This window comes from Giraffa tippelskirchi, chromosome 11, assembly GCF_054371585.1.
Source record: "Giraffa tippelskirchi isolate mGirTip1 chromosome 11, T2T-mGirTip1v1.2.pri, whole genome shotgun sequence".
Lineage (NCBI taxonomy): Eukaryota > Metazoa > Chordata > Mammalia > Artiodactyla > Giraffidae > Giraffa > Giraffa tippelskirchi.
The window spans coordinates 128,268,173-128,289,879 of NC_137285.1; the positions used below are offsets into that span (position 1 = coordinate 128,268,173).

Genomic DNA, 21,707 nt, shown 5'->3' on the forward strand with positions numbered 1-21,707 from the left:
TCTAGAGGCAGCTTTACTGTCTTAAATACAAAAGAAGAAAAAGAACAATATAAAAGGTTTGCTGGATCACCAGAAAAAGATGGGCAGTGTTATGACACATATGACTGAATTTTTATAAAACAGTCAAAGTATAAACAATTGAAAAAGCTTCATGTTTCCTACAGAAAATATATATAGTAGCTTTATTCAGTGAAACCAAGAACTTTGTCTACCAAGTTCCCTAATATATAACAACTAACAGAATGTTGAAAAAAATATTATTATAATCTATTATGGGACTTCCCTGCTGGCTCAGTGGAAAAGAATTTGCCTGCTGGTGCAGGAGATGTGGGTTCGATCCCAGGGTCAGGAGAGTCCCTGGAGAAGGAAATGGCACAATCCAGTATTCTTGACTGGAGAATCCCATGGCTAGAGGAGTCTGGTGGGCTACAGTCCACGGGATCATAAAGAATTGAACATGACTTAACGACTAAGCAACAACAACATGATCTATTATATTCTTCAAATGAATGAATAATAGATGTTAGATCACTTATAAATTATACCTTAGTTAATTTTACAATACCTCTAAGAAGATGATTTTGCTATTCTTGTTTTTAAATTGTGAAAACAAAGGCTTATCATTTTTCAGTCATTGTCCAAGATCACATGATTTGAAAAGAATAAGGTAGCTCTCAAACCCAGAACATCCATACCCAAACCCATGCTCTTTCTCCAGCACCACATAGCTCTTCCTAGATGGCCTTTTGGGGGTCACTGTAACTTGATCAAGAAGATAAATTGTATTTATTGTAAAAGTGAAGTTAGTAATTTCTTTGATAGTTGTTGGCATTCACCTGTGATGCCAAGTACATTTCTGAGGATTCAGTTCCAGGGGGATGTTTATAAGGTGAAAAGGCAAATATTTAACCATGCTTGGAACTAGAACTCCTTACTGGACAGTCAGAATGGATATTGACTTCAGTTCTGGAGCACTTTCCTGGAGGCCAGAGCTGTTCCAGGGGTTAACTCTACATGTACCTCATCCTGGTGAAGGTTTCCTGGAGAGGAAGGGCCAACTTGTGAAGGGCATGATGCCTATAGAGGGTTCAGTTATGAATTTGTTTTTTACCTTTTTCCCTGTCATAAATGAACAACCAGGTTCATTTATGACAGAAAAAGAGAAAAGGAAAAGCAAAACAAAGAATGGATGCTTTTGAATTGTGGAGAAGACTCTGGAGAAGACTCTTGAGAGTCCCTTAGACAGCAAGAAGATCAAACCAGTCAATCCTAAAGGAAATCAATCCTAAATATTCATTGGAAGGACTGATGCTGAAGCTGACATTCCAATACTTTGGCCACCTGATGCAAAGAGCCAACTCATTTGAAAAGACCCTGATGCTGGGAAAGACTGAAGGCAAAAGGAGAAGGGGGCAGCAGAGGATGAGATGGTTAGATAGCATCACTGACTCAGTGAACATGAATCTGAGCAAACTCTGGAAGATAGTGAAGGACAGGGGAGCCTGGCATGCTGCAGTCCATGGGGTTGCAAAGAGGTGAACATGACTTAGCAACTTAACAACAACAAATGGTTGTGTCTCTGAGTGTCAGCAACATATCAGCCATAAATGCACTTCTTAAGTAAAATACTTTGGATGGGATTACCAAAATTGCAGTAGTGACTGTTTATGAATGTGGAATTGTAGGTGACTTCTATTCTTTGCAGTTTAATGTACTCATTCAGCATACATTTACTGAAAGCCTTGTAAATGGCAGGCATTCCTAGATTTCAGAAGTGAGTAAGACAGGGGCTGTTTCTGTTACTTTCATTGGTGTTATATTTATAATCAGAAAATATTCCACAGAGTTAATTAAATCATATCAAATACATGAATGGTAAAAAGAAGAAATATCCTGAGAAAAATAAATCCAGAACTTTAAAAAGATTAAATTGTATTTATTAAAAATACATGGCAAAAAAACTTAACAAGTTATTTTTGTAGACACCTAATTTTTTAGCAATTCATTTAGTATCCATTTTAATGTGAACAGGTGCTACTGAATGCCTATTTAATGTACAAATGCCAATACCATATTGAGTGACAGAAAGGGTTAACTTAGAGAGACACATTCCATCAAATTTAAGAGTCTGCTCTGGTCAAGACTGTGGTGAGAATTCTCGTATTTTAATATAGCACAATGCTATTTATGTGTAGCTTTTTATTTCTTAATGAAGTTTCCTATGGGGAAGAATGTCTGATTTTAGAAATTGGTAAGGATTTTCAGTGCTTATATCAAATACTGGGCCTTCTCATGTTTTTAGAACATAGATATGTATTGTTTTATTTCTTACTTAGTACTTTTAGAGAGACAGAAGGAGAGGAAAATTGGAAGTAAAGTTAGAAAAAGATTCCGTGTCTTTGGACAAAGAGGAAATTTAACCAGACAAGAAGGTCTTGACTAGCCAGTTCTACAACTAAACAGTGGCGACTGAGTCAAGTACAATCCAGCCCAAATATTCAAAATCTACTTTTTCACACATAGGCTCTTTCCATTGATTAATCTACTAGATATTCATGCAAAAAACCTCTACTAATTGCATTTCTGTAAGGCATTAATCAGAAAATCAATAACTTATCCTAAGCAGGGAAATTTAAAATGTCCCATATTCATGGCGCTTCTGTTGGTTGTAGAACCTGTTTAGTGAGGTTTCTGTTTTTGCCTCATGTATAGTGATGTTGCAGTGCTATGTGCGGAAACCACATTATACTTGCAGTTGTCGCTGAGAAAATATCTGGGGGATGGAGGACTCTTCAATTGTTCTCAGATGTTGTCCCCATTGATGAGGCCAGGCATTTGCTCTGACACAATCTCATTTCATCTGGGTCTCCTTTTAAGAAGGCTTCAAATCCTTATCTCTTCTGGTGAAAATAATACTTGGAATTCTTTTGGGGGCTCAATATATTCAGACATACTTAACTTCATTTGTGTTTGGAACTGACCTCTTGCCCCTGATCCCCTTCTCATTAGCCACTCCCTTTCTTCAAAGTATAGTGAAGTAGTTTTTAAAACTTTTTCAACAATGATTATTTTTCCAAATAAAATTTGAACATGACTGCTCAATATATATTTATATAAAGAAAGTGATTCTCTGTCAAGGGACTCTTTCTTCCAATGTCTTCAGTGAAATTCCATGGAGCATTCCATGAAAACCTCTGGAATAATGCAAGGAACACTTGCCCAGGAGTTAGAGTGGCAATCCCTGAACTGTTCAGTAATTCAGTTCATTTATTAAACATTTTCAGTGTGCAAAGCACTAAACTGCTAAGGGAAAGAGGCCCTCAAGAGACTTAACCTTCAAATGTGGGAAAAAAAACAGGTACAGGAAAAAGTATAAGAAAAAGTTCAAGATGCTTTGGCAAGGTCAGTGATATATATCTATCACTCTGGACCTTGTTTTCTGTAAATTTAAAATAAATAACTTCAAACTACACATAGAATCTTACTCCTCTTTCATGCTTGACCCTGTGATTCTGTTCTCTGTGCCATTGAATTTGGATCACAAAGGAAAGCTGCTGGAAATGGACATGACATGAAGGACTGGATGTAGCATGTGCATCTATGAAATTTTTGTAATGTTGAGAAAAGTATGTATGATAGTCAGCGAGATAGGAGTGAAAAAATAAACGCATAGTTGCTAAGGAGCAGAATTACTGGGCGTCATCTTCAGCTTTTCCGAAATACACTTCTACCTCCATGATGCACAGGAAACCCACATTTTCCTTGATAACTAAGCTCCCTTTTCCACTGAAGGCCTCTTATCCTCCAGCTTCATCTCCAATCCAGTTTCACAAGATCAAAGTCATGCTAACCATGACAGACCATGCTATCAAGGTCTCTGCTTATTTAGTCCAACAAAAAGAATCACTCTCCATTGAGAATGTATGTTGATAATTTACATAGAAGAAGGTAAGGGAAAAAAATTGAAGCTGTATGAATTTAATACAAATATAGTTAATTTTAATTATTTAATAATATGATGTAAATGCAATTTACATCAATTCAGAGAAGAAAGACAATGATGACAGAATGTGATGTTGTCAGGTAAGAATTATAATAGTAATATTATTATTCTTATTTATAGCCACAGTCTTCCTGGAGTTTTGGAAAAGGAGAAGAAGTACACTAACCTATACTTGGGACCTTATTGAATGGGAAGAAGAGGAGGTAAGATGTTAAGAGACCAGGAGATAAGAAGCTGGAATAACATATGATGCAGAAAATCACTCGCTGCCTTAACATCTAAGCAGGAAGCAGCTAAACACCATTCAGTTTTCCCTTGATTTTTTTTTGTCTTACTAACAACATTGTTATTTTATGAATATAATAGACACCAATGATGAAATATGTACTTTTTTCAGCATACTTCTATGATGTTTCCTTAAATTCCATTAGTGGAAAACCATGCTGGTTAAAATATAGTTTAGGGTTTATTTGGAAAATATCTTGCATCTAATTTTTTACAAGTTGCTTCTTTGCCAAGACTTAACATAGAAGGAGGCCAAATTCCAAGAATTTACTCAATATTGGATGATTTTTTAATTTATGCCTTAGATATTTAGTTAACTTTAGTTTTTCTCGTAGGAAACCCTTCGTCCCCAGTTCGAAGCAAAGTATTACAAGATGGAGCGAGTGAATCCCATCAGTGGAAAACCTGAACCACACCAGCCTTCCTCAGACAAAGTTACTCGTCTTCTTGTTTCTATCTCAGGAATATTCTTCATGGTAAAGTAGAACCATCAATCTCAGAATATTGTGGGATTCCAGGTTTAGAAAGAAGTTCTAAAATACCAACTCATTTTGTGACCCTGAGGGGGTAAGAAACTGTATCCTGTCCCGTATGTTGGTGGTACATACATACTATTAAACAAAATAAAAATCACAGCAGGTCATGCAGTAATTGCAGAGGGAGCTTGTGCATATTTTTAAATAAAATACTGTATGGGAGAAACAAAGATCATCTAAGATAAAATGGAAATTATATAAGTCGTCCTAAAAATTAGATACTCTGTTTTAAAACCAAGCATCATGTAACAGTTGAGATTTGAACAACACATCCCACTAAAACAACTGAGTCTTACACTGTGTTTATTTTGACTTTAATGTAACTCATTTCTTTAAAGGAAATTTTAAATTTATGTATGCTTTCTTGGAAAAGTAAATTTCTTTAGCTTTTGGGGTCAATGTTTTGGATCTATGTTGTTGTTTTTATTTTTATAATAATCCAAAACGTGGATGTCTCTACCGGTCTCCCATTTTGTAGATTTCTCTGGTGATCACTGCAGTGTTTGCAGTTGTGGTGTATCGCCTGGTTGTCATGGAACAGTTTGCATCATTCAAGTGGAATTTCATCAAACAACACTGGCAGTTTGCAACTTCCGCTGCTGCAGTCTGTATCAATTTTGTAATCATTATGGCACTGAATGTTGTAAGTGTTTACAATTTTTCAATAGGTGTAAAGGGGGTGGGTAGAGGAGAGGCCTGTGTTTCCTTGATACTTGAATTGGATTTATAAGAAGCCAAAATAAGGCCAAGTATCATTTCTGGTAAAGACAGTTTGGCTTAACAGGAAGTATTTCATTTATGTGGTTTACATGATCTTTTTTTAAAATTAAAATCCATCATAGTTGTATTGTCTTCCTTGCTCTTTGAATTTATAGTTTCTCTATTTACTTTTATTTTCGGTTGTGCTGGATCTTTGTTGCTTTGCACAGGCTTTATCTAGTTGCAACAAGCGAGGGCCACTCCTCTTTGTAGAACCCTGGCTTATCATTGCGGTGGCTTCTCTTGTTGTGGAGCACAGGTTCTGGGCACATGGACTTCAGTAGCTTTGACACACAGGTGCGTGTGGAATCTTCCCAAACCATGGATCGAACCAGTGTCCCCTGCAATGGCAGTGGATTCCTATCCACTGCACCAGCAGGGAAGTCTTGGGTTTATAACTTGGTTTAGTGATAGCTTCCACTCATCAAGTATCTAGCGTGTGCTGAAAATGGTGCTGCTGCTGCTGCTAAGTCACTTCAGTCATGTCCGACTCTGTGCGACCCCACAGACGGCAGCCCACCAGGCTCCCCCGTCCCTGGGATTCTCCAGGCAAGAACACTGGAGTGGGTTACCATTTCCTTCTCCAATGCATGAAAGAGAAAAGTGAAAGGGAAGTCGCTCAGTCGTGTCTGACTCCTAGTGACCCCATGGACTGCAGCCTACCAGCCTCCTCCGTCCATGGGATTCTCCAGGCAAGAGTACTAGAGTGGGGTGCCATTGCTATGCTCTTTTTATTCAGATAAGGAATTGTTAGGATTAAAAAACCAGTCCAACAAATTCAAACTCCAAGAATTTATTGGAAAGATATAGGAAATTCTGTTTGAAAGTGTAGCCTTGTTACCTGCAAGACCTCATGTGAAATGGAAAACAGACAGCTTATCCATTTGCATTTCTCTGAGACTAAGTATTTTTTCCTCCCTTCCTTTCTTCCTTCCTCTTCATCTTTCTGTCTTTCTCTCCTTGTTTCTCCTTTCTCTCTCTCTTCCTTTCTTCCATTCCCATCTTTTTTTTTTTTTTTTAACAATGATTCTATTTGCATTTGTTTTCATGGGGAAGAGACTGTTTTTATCAGCAAAAGACCATATTGCCTAACAGTGGCCTCCGGTTCAGTGTCTGGTGTGCTGGTGCATTGATATGCTTTTCTTATGTTCATTGACTCTAACTTCATGACCATGTTGGTCAGGTTCTGTAGTTTATTTAACTTAGATCATCCAGTGTTTTAATGTGCTAATTTCTTAGAGAGTGCATGTGATTGGTTCAACATCATATATACCAGTTAACTTGTGAACCAAATGTCTGTGGCTGAGAGGACAACATTATGCTTAGGTCTCCTCCTTTAGCAAGGTCTGTGATTGGAGTCCTATTTTCTCTGAAGACAGGAGGCATTGATTGGCTTATTTAGAACAATTTATTTCCTTTAATTCTTCCAACACCACCACAAGGTCAATATTCTCTCCATTATGTAAATAAGTAAACTACAGTTCAGAGAGCTTAAATAACTTGTAGCAGATTGTGCATTTAGTAAGTATTAGTGCTTGCATATTTATTTACATGATAATTTATGTAGAGAGCTGACCAATGCATGCATAATGATGTTGATAACATAAACAGGTAATATGCATCTAGTTCCAAACTACATTGACATTGGTGTTACATGATTAATCAGGAAGGGACTGGAACCATTTTCTATTTAACTTTAAAATAATCAGGGAAGTTCTTAAGCGAAAAATGAGTAGTCACTGCAAGAAATGGGTAAATTTCAATGTAAGGGCAATAGTTAATATTTTCAACTGGAGTTTCCTTTCTTCAGGTTCAGTTTATTTGTAGAAGGAGAATATTTTTTTACTGTATCTCCAAGTAAGCCATACAGTATTTTAATTTATGCTTTTGACTTATGGGTTGAAATGAACAATAAACATTGAAAAACTACAGAGTTAGGATTGAGAGGCCTGTGTGGTAATCTATGAAAGGTAGTATAGGTTGTATGTTGCACAAAATCACCACAGTGAAGGAGGAGCCATTCACAACATGGATTTATACAATAGATTTTTATATTTTTCATTCTTATGTTAACTGTTCTAGTAGATAGTGAAAGAAATTGTTTATCTAAGGAAAAGAAAGCTTTAGTGGTTAATGTATTTACTTCTAGGTAACACTAGTGATAGGCTAGTATGATTTTAAATTGATTCATTTCCCTAATCTTGGTAGGTTGGTTGAATATTAAATTTTAATATTATTTAAGTACATGACATACAGTTACATAAGAAGGATATACAATTTCACTTGATTTCCATTGGAACACACCTGTATTTTGAAGAATGACAATAAAATGTTAATAGTGGTTATATTTCAGGAGTGGGATAATATTTGATTTAATAGTTTTTTTCTGTTCATTCAAATGTTTATCTCTATATGTAGGTTTTGGTTTATAATCAGAAAAAATAGTCTTGACTTTTAATACATTCTACCATGATATAAAATCTGGAACAAATCAGAATTGGAATGTACTTTATTTTTACTTTGTATATGAGTCACTCATAAAACCACAGCCACTTGGGTAGCTTTAGGTAGCAATTTCAGGTCATTTTTAAAATTTTGTCTTTCACCAAGTAAAGAAAAGGTTTACGGATGGCTGCATAGCATCCCAGGACACTCACACGCAGGCGTGCACACACGCACACACACTCTCTCTCTCTGTTCCTTCTGTTCTCATTTATGCTCTCCCCCTCTCTCCTGCCCCTCTGAACACTGTCCAGGCTTTCATCAATTTGTATTGTCAGTTCCTCAACATACTGTCCAGATAAAAAGTAATGGACTTTAAACACAGGCAAAACAGAGATTTGCTCCTTGACCTGTGTGATCCTGACTACCCTGCATAACATCTTTGAACTTTAATTTCTTGATCTTTCAAATGAGGGTAATAAGACAAATGCCTAGGGGGATTGAAAGATGAAATGAAATCTGCTCCTAGTGAATAGAAGTGTTCAATAAATGTTCATTGTCTTCCTATTTGTTCAATGCTTTGAATTTTTATTTCTTTTTATAAGTCTATTTGTACTCTCATTTCTTTTCCTGCAAAACACCAAATTTTCTTTATTTTTTCCCATTTTTCCCATCTTTAAATAATAGAGTTTGATTATTGCCCTTCAGTTCAAGATACAGAAATGCTGATGATCTTTTCTTTGATCCTTCTAAATTCTTCAGGCCATATCTGCATTTGTTAAAAATTTTTTACTCTTTTTTCTTTAAATGTTATCTGCTACCTATTAATATGTAAATACGCATAGTGTTGGTAGAGAGAAAACGAATCACATATAGGTTGTTGTATGATGTGTTTTCATCAAATATACATCTAAATATAAGAAAATTGAAATGTTTACTTATTTCATACAAAAACCATACCATTACACTATGCTAATTTCAGTAGTCTTGTTCTTTTATATGCCTTAATTTTATTTTCTCCTTTTTTAAATCCATTATTTATTAGCATTGAACTATAAAATAGCAACATTGTTCTGATAAAACTAATGACAGTATAAGGATATTTAAAATATTAGATGAAGGTCACTTTTCTCAATCCAAAATGCCAGTCTCCTCCCTTCCAACGATAAACTGATTGTACCCATTGGAGATAATCTGTGTTAATGGTTTCATGTCTGTTAATCTCCACTCCCCCCATCAATTATTATTGCCTTCAAAAACGTACCCTGTGTTCCTGTGTTTATTTGGCAATTTGTTCCAGAGACCTACTGATCTTCAAATACATCTTAAGTACTGAAATGGTCTCATATTTTTGAGGATGGACAATATTTCACAGACAAAGACAATGAAGAAGCCAAATGTGATTAATTAATTTTTGCTTGAGAAGGCAAGCATGACAGCTCTGGTAACAGAGCTTCCAGATTCAGTGTTCAATCCTTGGTCCCTACCCAGAAAATTATTGATCTTTTCAGTTAAACTGAAGGACTTGTTACAGTCAGAACTGCATTTGAATTAATTAAGAACGTTTATCCTCAAACATTTTCCCTACAAGCGTTCGTCCCATTATCAGTGATATTGCAAAAAATTGAAATTTGATGAAAGTTTCCACTGATGTACCACACTCCAGTTTTGTATTATTCCAGGTGCTTCTCAATCCCCAGTCCCTTGACCTCTGATTCTACTCCCCCTCTAGTCCCTCTCCTCAGTGACCACTCCTTTCTGAGAATCACGATTAACCCTCCAACATACACTCCTGTCATAGGTTCAGACACAGCTTCTTCTCACTAAGTTTATATTTTTGATGAGGTTTAATGTATTCTTTCTTCCAAAAGTACTTGCATTTTACAGATAAAAAAGACCTCTAGAGACAGCTGAAGATAGTACTATTTTTATTATAAAAACCATCCTTTGAGATCCTTAAAATCCCACTGTGTGTATGTGTGTGTGTGGGCGCGTGCATGCATGTGCTCAGTTGTGTTCAATGGACTGTAGCCCACCAGGCTCCCACTGGCTCTACTTCATTAAATACAAAAGCCCATGTAAATGCCTAGAGCTAAGAAACAAGCATCCATAGTTCCCAGGAGAAAACAGCTGACTTTTCTTTTTTAAATGTTTATTTCTACTTGTTGAACATTTGGCGTAAAGACAGGGATTCTTGGAAGTGAAATAAGCCATACAACTTGTCCTTTGCCCTTGCAACTAACTCAGGAGAAAATTTTAAGATGGATTTAGCATCAGGCAAGAACTATGTGACAGAGGATGAGATAGTTCGATGGCATTACCGACTCAATGGACATGAGTCTGAGCAAGCTCCGGAAGTTGGGACGGACAGGGAAGCCTGGCGTGCTGCAGTCCATGGGGTCGCAAAGAGTCAGAGACAACTGAGCGACTGAACTGAAGAAGTATGCAGTCTACCCAATAAATGTGAAGGGAATGTTACATTTCTCTGATTCAATCCATATAAAAAATTCCTTCTGAATTTATGCATTTCCTTCCTTCTCAGGATGTTAAGACACTTCACAGATTATCAAACAGTCCTATCAAACACCTGAACACACAGGATTAATTTAAAAGCTTAATCAAATAAGGATAGATGAATATCAATTGATATCAAAATATCAGACCCTTTAAAAAACATACCACCAAACAGATTCACCTGGAATACCAAATGCTACCTTTTGCTATTTTCAGACCAACACTAAATATACATAGAAATGTACTTTTTGTTCCTTAATAACTTGACTTCGTGAAACTATATTCCCCGAATGAGGGATTTGGACTCAGTCAAAATACTGTATTAATCTAGTATGTTTTTTGGCTATAAGTCATATACATGAAATTACAAAATAAGTGCATGGAAAATAGTTTAAATCAGCCAAATATGTTTAATTGGAACTTTTCATATTTAATGTACACAGACTGAAACCTTAAGTCATTATTCATGCATTACTTTTGTCTCCTTCATCATATCAGTGACTAACGTGAATTGTGCTTCCATAACGACTCTCCTATTCATTCCCTGCTCCTCAGGCTTGCTTCTGCTTCCTTAATTCAGCCAGCTACTTATCATTTTTAACTTGGACTGTTGCTGCAGCCTTCTAACTGATTAGTCTTCCTGTCTGTATTTTCACCTCTTCCCATCTCCCTTTCACTTCACTTCTGCAGTCGCCTTTCTAAATTACAAATTTGATCATTGTAATTTTGTACTCGAATCTGTCTAACAGGTTCCCACTGCCTCTCATAACAATGGCAAGGAGGGTCTCCATTATTAGAATCGGTTTTCCCTTCTCTCCTCATTTGGTGTTGTGTCCTGTCCCCTCCCTGTCTATCGCACCCTGCACTGCAGCCTACTGAATCACTTGGGCTTGCTCCCTGGCATTCTGCTATTTCACACCCATTTCCTGGTTCACAGTGCTTCCTCTGTTGGCCTTTATTTCCTTTTATCTCCTTGGAGAATATCTCTTGATCTTTGAAAATTCCAGTTAAGGATCACTTCCTTCTTAAAATTTTTCTCAGTTCCATATGTGAAATGAAATAACCTCTTCTTTGTGTCTCTTCTCATAGGTACTTGGGCAGGTCTATTCTCTATTTTTATCAGATTCTCCTGGTAGAATTAAACAATCCCTTTTGTGACTATTCTTCTGTTACAGTGCTTGGGACATGCCTTTTCTCCCACTGTCAGGGTATCAACTCTTCAAGAACTGGGACTGTAGCTTCCTCATGTTTGTATCTCCAGGTCTTGCCAAATTACTAAAAGACATTTAGAATACATTTTTGAAGACATTTTAAATATTTTATTCTTCAAATATCCTAGCATTTTGAATATCATGTGCTCAAAATTATTTGTTATTGGAATTATATTTTCAGTGTCTTTCAGGTTTTCTGTCCTTGTTATTTTCATTCAAACTAATAATCAAAGAGTACACATTCTCTAAGCTTTTAAAATAGGTAAATCGAGCACTCCTAAAGAAATGTTCAATTTGGGAGAGAGATATGGGTCAAGAGAATAAAAATTTGATGACAGGCCCATTTTACAAATCATAAAAGTAACTTAAAGGATTGATTCCTGTTTTTTTATTCATCAAATCATCTGGAACACTTTTGAAAAACTACAGATCCCTGAGTCTCATTCAGAATCTTCTTTGTAGGACTATGAAGTCTGTATTTAAAACAAAAAATAACCCGTAATGCTCTCCAAGTGATTCTGATCCAGTCAGTCCCCAAAATAGCATTACAAAATCAGTGATTTAAGGGATATAAGGTAATTTTGATACACAAGATCAGAAATCACATCTTCCAAATACAGATTGCAAATAATTTAACAGTAGCTAAAATTTCAAGTTATTATCTTTTACATCTTTTACCAGCAGGATAGCTAAAAAACTTCAAAGCCAGAATTTAAAACCAGGACTTTATTTTTATAAATCCCATCATGCTTTTTCTTCTTTATTTTGCTGATCCTGAAAATATGCTATTGAAGACCATACATAGCATGCTTAGCCATCATCAGAAAATATTTCAAAAAAGTTTTTAATAAAAATTTAAAAGGCAGTTATTTTAAAAATGTATGTTCTTGTTGCTTGACAACAAGATTCTTAATTCTTAATTTATCTTAATTCTTAATTAATTAATTCTTAATTAATTTAAGAACAGATTGCAATAGCATGACAGCTGTCTGGTCTCATGATTAATACATAATTTTGAAGAAAAAAAATAGAAACATCACAGCAGAAGTACTCTTATAGTTTGAAATAGCTGGAATTAAGCCAATTAAACTATTTCAGCATTGCCAATAGAAGGATAAATTCCTTTTGATACTCCTCCTCTCATTTTAGAATCCATGTGCCATGCATAGAGCATGCTATAACCAAAAAAAAGAAAACCCTTGAATATACTGGGCTGTTGTAAGTACTCCATGCTGGTTCTGGACTCATCCACATTATTTATTTATTCTTTGCCACTTTATTTTTTTGACTGAAGGATATTTGCTTTACAGAATTTTGTGGTTCTCTGTCATACATCAAGAATCAGCCATAGGTACACCCACGTCCCCTCCCTCCCGAACCTCCCTTCCATCTCCCCCCGTGTCCTTAGATCTGTTTTCTGTGTCTGTTTCTCCATTGCTGCCCTGAAAAGAAATTCATCAGTACCATCTTTCTAGGTTCCATATATATGCGTCAGTATATGATATTTATATTTCTCTTTCTGACTTACTTCACTCTATCTAATAGGCTCTAGGTTCATCCATCTCATTAGAACTGACTGAAATCCATTACTTTTTATGGCTGAGTAATATTCCATGGTATATGTGTTCCACTGCTTATTTATCCATTCATCTGTCAGTGGACATCTAGGTTGCTTCCATGTCCTAGCTATTGTAAATAGTGCTGCATTGAACATTGGGTTACATATATCTTTTTCAATTTTGGTTTCCTCAGGGTATATGCCCAGGAGTGGGATTGCTGGGTCATATGGTGGTTGTATTCCTAATTCTTTAAGGACTCTTCATACTGTCTTCCATAGTGGCTGTATCAATTTACTTTCCCACCAGCAGTGCAAGAGGGTTCTCTTTTGTCCACACCCTCTCCGGCATTTATTGTTTATAGACTTTGATGAGGGCCATTCTGACCGGTGTGAGGTGGTATCTTATTGTAGTTTTGATTTGCAGTTCTCTGATAATGAGAGATGTTGAGCATCTTTTCATGTGTTTGTTAGCCATCTGTATGTCTTCTTTGGAGAAATGTCTGTTTAGGTCTTTTCCCCACTTTTTGATTGGGTTGTTTGTTTTTCTGATATTGAGTTGTATGAGCTGCTTGTGTATTTTTGAAATTAATTCTTTGTGAGCTGTTTCCTTTGCTATTATTTTCTCCCATTCTGAGGGCTGTGTTTTCACCTTGTTTGTAGTTTCCTTTGCTGTGCAAAAGCTTTAAGTTTAATTAGGCCCCACTTATTTATTTTTGTTTTTATTTCCATTGCTCTAGGAGGTGGGTTATAGAAGATCTTGCTTTGATTTATGTCATCGAGTATGCTGCCTATGTTTTCCTCTAAGAGTTTATAGTTTCTGATCTTAAATATAGATCTTTAATTCATTTTGAGTTTATCCTTGTGTATGGCATTAGTAAGTGTTCTAATTTCATTCTTTTGCACATAGCTGTCCAGTTTTCCCAGCATCACTTATTGAAGAGGCTTATCTTTGCCCCATTATATATTTTTGCCTCCTTTGTCAAAAATAAGGTACCCATAGGGTGTGGGTTTTATCTCTGGGCTCTCTATCTTGTTCCGTTGGTCTATATTTCTGTTTTTGTGCCAGTACCATATTGTCTTGATGACTGTAGCTTTGTAGTATTGGACTCTTCCACATTATTAATCCACTACTGTCTCTAGAATCCAGAGCATGCATTCCTGTGTTTCCTCCATGGGCCTGATCCCCAAAGACCTCAAAATGTACCCAAGTTTCCTTAACTGATAATTACAATGCAAAAAGGTTATTATGAAATAGGGTAGATCAAAGTGTTGGACCACACATCTTGACCTCAAAAGGAAGCAATGACAAATGACTCATTTAATAGGAATACTGGCTTTTTAAAATGTATTTGTTTAGTTTGTTCATATGTATGTCAACAATTTATAGAAATTCAAAAAGGAAAATTTCTGGAAAAGTGAAGACTCTTTTTGATTCTGTATCTGTCCATTTGGAGCTGCTTTTTACAATGAGAGTTAGATTGTGAGCATCTGACTTGGAGATAAAGAGCATTAAAGCAAATGTAGAACTCTGGAGTTTTGCCCCTTCACAGCAAATGCCTTTGCCACTTTTTTCCGAATTGATTTCTCATGACACCCCAAAACAAAGCATTAATTGGGGAGATGATGACTTTTCAGCTCAGAATGCATTCTGAAGTCCTCACCACAGCCTACGAGACACCAAAAAAGTATTTCCCTCCGAGATCTCTCTGATTCATCTGTTACTTCCTTTGTACTTCCACCCCATCCCTCTTATTTCTCCACCTTCAGGAGACACACCAAGCGCATGGCAGGCTCAGGCATTTGCATTCACTGTTTCCATGTCTCCCAGATACTTAGCCCCATCACTGTTTGGCTCCCTTACTCCAAGTAGCTCTCTGCTCAGATGTCTCCCTCTCTTAGAGGATTCCCTGACCAGTCTTTACATAGCACTCTGTGCCACCACCGCTGCCTACCCATCAGCCTGCTTCATCTCTCCTCTTAGTACTTGGCAACTCCTGGCCAAGTACGTATTTCTTTGTCATATGTTTCTGAGCACCAGAATTTAAATTCCATAATGATACAGAGGCTCCATAAAGGACAGACAATGGTAGGGACCTAACAGAAGCAGAAGATATTAAGAAGAGGTGGCAAGAATACACAGAAGAATTGTACAAAAGAGATCTTCATGACCCAGATAAGCAGAATGGTGTGATCACTCACCTAGAGCCAGACATCCTGGAATGTGAAGTCAAGTGGGCCTTAGGAAGCATCACTACAAACAAAGCTAGTGGAGGTGATGGAATTCCAATTGAGCTATTTCAAATCCTGAAAGATGACTCTGTGAAAGTGCTGCACTCAATATGCCAGCAAATTTGGAAAACTCAGCAGTGGCCACAGGACTGGAAAATGTCAGTTTTCATTCCAATCCCAAAGAAAGGCAATGCCAAAGAATGCTCAAACTGCTGCACAATTGCACTCATCTCACACGCTACTAAAGTAATGCTGAAAATTCTCCAAGCCAAGCTTCAGCAATACGTGAACCGTGAACTTCCAGATGTTAAAGCTGATTTTAGAAAAGGCAGAGGAACCAGAGATCAAATTGCCAACATCCGCTGGATCATCAAAAAAGCAAGAGAGTTCCAGAAAAACATCTACTTCTGCTTTATTGACTACGCCAAAGCCTTTGACTGTGTGGATCACAGTAAACTGTGGAAAATTCTGAAAGAGATGGGAATACCGGACTACCTGACCTGTCTCTTAAGAAACCTGTATGCAGGTCAGGAAGCAACAGTTAGAACTGGACATGAAACAACAGACTGGTTCCAAATAGGAAAAGGAGTACGTTAAGGATATATATTGTCACCCTGCTTATTTAACTTATACGCAGAGTACATCATGAGAAATGCTGGGCTGGAGGAAGCACAAGCTGAAATCAAGATTGCCAGGAGAAATATCAATAACCTCAGATATGCAGATGACACCACCCTTATGGCAGAAAGTGAAGAAGAACTAAAAAGCCTCTTGATGAAAGTGAAATAGGAGATTGAAAAAGTTGGCTTAAAGCTCAACATTCAGAAAACTAAGATCATGGCATCTGGTCCCATCACTTCATGGCAGATAGATGGGGAAACAGTGGAAACAGTGACTGACTTTATTTTTCTGGGCTCCAAAATCACTGCAGATGGTGATTGCAGCGATGAAATTAAAAGACGCTTGCTCCTTGGAAGGAAAGTTATGACCAACCTAGATAGCATATTAAAAAGCAGAGACATTACTTTGCCAACAAAGGTCCATCTAGTTAAGGCTGTGGTTTTTCCAGTGGTCATGTATGGATGTGAGAGTTGGACTATAAAGAAAGCTGAACGCCGAAGAATTGATGCTTTTGAACTGTGGTGTTGGAGAAGACTCTTGAGAGTCTCTTGGACTTCAAGGAGATCCAACCAGTCCATCCTAAAAGAGATGAGTCCTGAGCGTTCATTGGAAGGACTGATGTTGAAGCTGAAACTCCAATACTTTGGCCACTTGATGTGAAGAGCTGACTCATTGGAAAAGACCCTGAGGCTGGGAAAGATTGAGGGCAGGAGGAGAAGGGGATGACAGAGGATGAGATGGTTGGATGGCATCATCGACTCGATGGACATGGGTTTGGGTGGACTCAGGGAGTTGGTGATGGACAGGGAGGCCTGGCGTGCTGCGGTTCATGGGGTTGCAAAGAGTTGGACACGACTGAGCAGCTGAACTGAACTGAATGGTACAGACTATATTTGGTTCACTGTCATTTGGTTCCCTGGATAATACCTGACTTACTAGAAACTTCTAATAAACACTTTTAACCCAATATACATGACTAAGAGAATATTGGCTTACTGAATGCACTCGTGAATGATTTTTAAAAGCTTGGGTTGACTATATGGTATTTTGTGTATTTTTAACTTTTATTTTACTATATATGTATTTTAAAGACACATATTGCATATATATATATATGTATAATGATGCAGATTCATATAATGTATACATACACTCTTTCATGAATTCTTCTTCCTGTCCAACTCTTTGTGACCCCATGGATTGTAGCCCACCAGGCTCCTCTGTCCATGGGATTTCCCTGGCAAGAATACTGGAGTGGGTTGCTATTTCCTACTTCCAGGGTATCTTCCTGACCTAGAGATTGAACCCTGGAGATGTCTCTTGCTTCTTGTGCATAAGCAGGTGGATTCTTTACCACCACAACACCTGGGCAGCCCCTATACATTCACTACCTGTATATAATGTAGTAAGCAGAACAATTGACCCTGAACCCCTTTATTTTCTCCTTCTTCAATTATATCTCCATTCCATCACACACACACATGCACACACAACTTCCCCTGTCAAGGTTGCTGTCATATACCATCTCGTTGGTTATATTTAAATTATGGTTTCTTCGTACACTTTGTGGGTAAGTTAATGAGTCACTCTGCAAGGACTGTTTTGTAGTTTATCAGCATGACGGTGCCAATAGGCTGTAGCCTTTGGGCCTTGGATGGTATAGGCTCTCCACTACTCTAAATACCTTTCCAAAAGTGGTATTTCCAGGGGTGGCACTGCGTCTTTTCTGACTGGTAAAATTCCTTCAAAGGTTATTAGATTATTATAGTCCCTTGGGGCATCCGCTGTAGATATTGCCATCCTGGGCTTGTGGGCAAGTCTATGTGCTAAATATTAAGACAAAATCTGAAATTCTTTATGAGACAAGGCATAGCGTAGATGATACAAGAGAGCCTTTATACCAATACTGACTTTGCTTCTTGCTTAGAAGTATTATCTCAGGCTAGGTACTTAACATTCTAAACCTCAGTTTCCTGTTCCATAAAGTCATAACATCTATTTGATAATATTTTTGTAAAGACAAACATAAATAATATATATTGGGTTGGCCAAAAAGTTCGTTCTGGTTTGCATAACATCTTACAGAAAAACCTGAACTAACTTTTTGTGCAGCCCAGTGGAAAATACTGTTTGGCACCAGCCAGATACTCTAAATGGCAGTTACTTAAGTAAAATTTTCTCTCAGTCCCCATGAGGCCACTTAATTTAGTGCTTGAAGCACAGTAGCTACTCATGGACTATTTGCTGATTGATAAGTCTGTCTTATCATACTCTTTGGAGACCCTTCTCTAATCATCTTAGTTGATAAATGCGGCATGGAAAAGAGTAAAGTCAGGAAAACTTTTGTGCTCACAAATTCAAGCTTATCTAATTCTATAATTTGAAAATGATAACTTATGTGTATAGTTTTTAAAAAAACTGCACCAGGGGTAGAATGAAACTATTGTACTCAATATAATCATTCTGTTTGAAGATACCGCTTTAGATCTTAGGAAGAGATGGATTGAATCATGGTTAAGATGAATAATCACATTAGCTCTATTGAACGAACAGGCAAGGAAGGTGAACAACTTTTAATGTGTCTATATACCTTTTTGATTTTGCATGCCGATAAGCAGGGTTATTTGAATTTATAGTCTAAAGAATAATTTGTTTAATTTTGGAGTTATGTAATTATATTTACATGCACACATATATCACCCTTCTATCTGTAGTAAATATAGGCTTCCAGCTGTATTTACTTGTAATATTGTAAAATATGTTTTCTTTGCTTGAGTCTGTATGAGTGGTGGACAGAGTAAGGTGGGACAAGGAGAAGGTGACAGAATATAAAAATGTTCATGTAACTGCAGATTCAACAGATTTGACTAGTGAATCTTGTTTTAAATAAGCATCAAACCAACTTTGTTGTTTGGGAATGCAGCTTTGTTCACTGTCTTTGTCATAGTTAGGAAAATTGTTTAGCAATAGTAAAGAAGACAAAGTTCCACTAAACCTTCCAGTGTAGGAAAAAAGCAAATATAATTTGGTTATCAAATCCCAGGTCAGCCGTTAACTAGTTGAAAGTCTTTGGGGTTTCTTCAAGTCTCTTTTGTTTGACGAATAAAGTGAAAATAAAGACAGCTAGCAGAAAAGTTATTGCAGAAATCGTGTCTGTATATAGCCACATTTACAACATGTTTTTATTACATTTTGTGTCTTCATATATATATAAAGCACCACATAGTAAGATTTAAAACGTGCTTCTTCTTAATTGAAAATGTAGCCACTTTGTAGAATAACTTTAGATGTTTCATTGAATAGTCTAAATAACAGTATTTTCTAAAATAAAATAACATTAACTGCTTTCTCTTATTACAGGCTTATGAAAAAATCGCTTACCTTCTCACTAATTTAGGTAAGTCCACTTTTCTTACTTCACTCCTTAGTAAGAAAATAACATGGGCATGTCAGTCTGTGGTTTCTTTACATCCTTTAGCATTTTTTATATCAACTTTAGTTAGACAATTGTCAATATAAATGAAAGAAGGGACATAGGAAGTTGGAATTCATCATATAACTACAGAGAAGCAATGTATATAGTTAGAAAACCCTAGTAGAAATTAACAAACCTAGTTCTGCCTACTTGGGATTGCTTTTCCCCCTACCTTTTCAGTTCTTTGGGATTTTTCCTTGCAACATTTATTTTATCAGTGTCATATTACATGTACACAACTTAAAAGGCAAAAGAGTATTAAGAGATTTATAATAAATACCAGCTCTTTGCCACACTGCCCATTCTTGTTTTCCATATCCCTGAGGTAGTGCTTTTTAGCAGTTTAATCATTGTTTTCTGTTCTTTTCTACCCTATTTCTAAATTGCATGATACTACTGCCATTCTTGGGTTTTCCAGCTTTGGGAAGTGACTGCCTTCCCATAATAAGACAGGAACTTTGTACTTTATTCCTGCAGTGTCCTGCACCCTCACACTTCCCCATCCATCTCTAGGTAAAAGCAGGCTGTTAATTCTCCTCCTTCCAAAGCAGTTGTATTGGCAGCTTTAGCCTAATGAATAATTGGTGTTCACATCATGTATCTACAGAACTATGCTCATATCTAAGGCATGATGTGTACTGTGGATGCTGCCTTTCTTATACAATCTTTATATTTTCGTGAAGCTAATAATAACAATTTTTTTTTTTTTGCTTAATTGTCTGTACATACTTGCCTTGATTTATCCCGAACTTCCTGCTGTAACTCTAAATTCTCTCTAAATACATTCAGAAACATAAAGTATTGTACGCACTTTCTTCTGAGAGATAGCCTCCCTGAACCACTGTCTACCCCAGTCTCACTAGGTTACCCTCTGGGCTTGTGTTCAACTGCATACACTGCTCTGACCAGCACTGTGGTAATTCCTTTCACTTTTTATTTTTTCAGTTGGACAATACTTTTTGGATCCTTTGTTTCTTCTGTCTTAATTTCTTATTTTGCTACCTGGAAAGTAAACTTCTCAAAATCTTGCATGTCAGAAAATACCGTTATTTCTATCCTCAAACTTAAGTTTTGGTCCCCCAGTTTGGGTACAAAATTTTTATTACAGAGTTGTTTGAGCAGCGATCTTTTATTATTTGAGAACTCAACAGAGCCAAGGCACTGAGCTCAGCTGTATTCTCCTCCTTTACTATTTTGTTTTATTGCCATCACAATTCTGTGACAGGAGTATCCCAAGTTTATCGATAAGAAAAGCAAGGTAATTAAGTTGCGTGCGTGCAAAGTTGCTTTAGTCGTGTCCCACGCTGCAACCCTATGGACTGTAGCCGGCTAGGCTCCTCTGTCCCTGGAGTTCTCCAGACAAGAATTCTGGAGTGGGTTGCCATGCCCTCCCCCAGGATCTTGGTTAAATCTCTCATTGGTCTTCCCAACCCAGGGATCAAACCCGCGTCTCCTGTGTCTCCTGCCTTGCAGGTGGATTCTTGACCGCTGAGCCACCAGGGAAGCCCGATTAAGTTAATGGGTAGAATTGAAACTCAGATGTGACAGACTCCACTGACTGTGGTGGAGTAACTGTATCACTCCATTAGGATGTGTTGCTTGCCTTACAATGTATTTACAAATGCGAGTAACATGAGAAGAGACAATGTGTAGGGGGAAGAACCAGCCCCTAGTTCATAATCTGGCTGATAGGGTCGCTTGGAAATTACATGACTATGACCAAGTTTTTTCTTCTTTCCATTCTTTCATCTCCTCTTCCCTCTGCTCCATCTCCTTTTCTTTCTTGCTTCCTTTTTTGAGTCTCAGTTTCTTCATTAGTAAAATGAGAATGAGAATAGTTCCTGTTTCACTGTCACTGTAGGTTAGTTGCCCAGCATATGGCAAGTGCCCCAAAATGGGAATGATCTTTTTCATTGTTCTTTAAACCCTCTGAGCTATAGTTTCTTCAGTTGGGTAATAAAACACTTGAACTAGATATCGCAAGGCTTTCTTCTAGCTCTGATTCCTTATATTTTTTGCTTGTAAAGTATTTTATACCCAAGATGAAAGCAAACCTAAGCAAGTAATTTGGGGG

General features: G+C 37.1%; 2 protein-coding genes across 5 annotated transcripts in view; one reads left to right on the forward strand and one right to left on the reverse strand.

The window, feature by feature from the left end:
- The window catches only part of ANO3 (anoctamin 3), a 486,839-nt gene that overhangs the window by 426,074 nt on the left and 39,058 nt on the right, over positions 1–21,707 (forward strand). For all 4 annotated transcript variants that reach the window (XM_081543183.1, XM_081543186.1, XM_081543185.1 and 1 more), the window contains 4 exons: positions 4,124–4,206; positions 4,624–4,764; positions 5,303–5,467; positions 19,519–19,555. In XM_081543183.1, the coding sequence (XP_081399309.1) occupies positions 4,124–4,206; positions 4,624–4,764; positions 5,303–5,467; positions 19,519–19,555 (426 nt within the window). The remainder of the gene's footprint in view (positions 1–4,123; positions 4,207–4,623; positions 4,765–5,302; positions 5,468–19,518; positions 19,556–21,707) is intronic.
- SLC5A12 (solute carrier family 5 member 12) overlaps positions 1–21,707 on the reverse strand; it is a 116,310-nt gene that overhangs the window by 2,401 nt on the left and 92,202 nt on the right. The gene's annotated exons all lie outside the window — the stretch shown is intronic.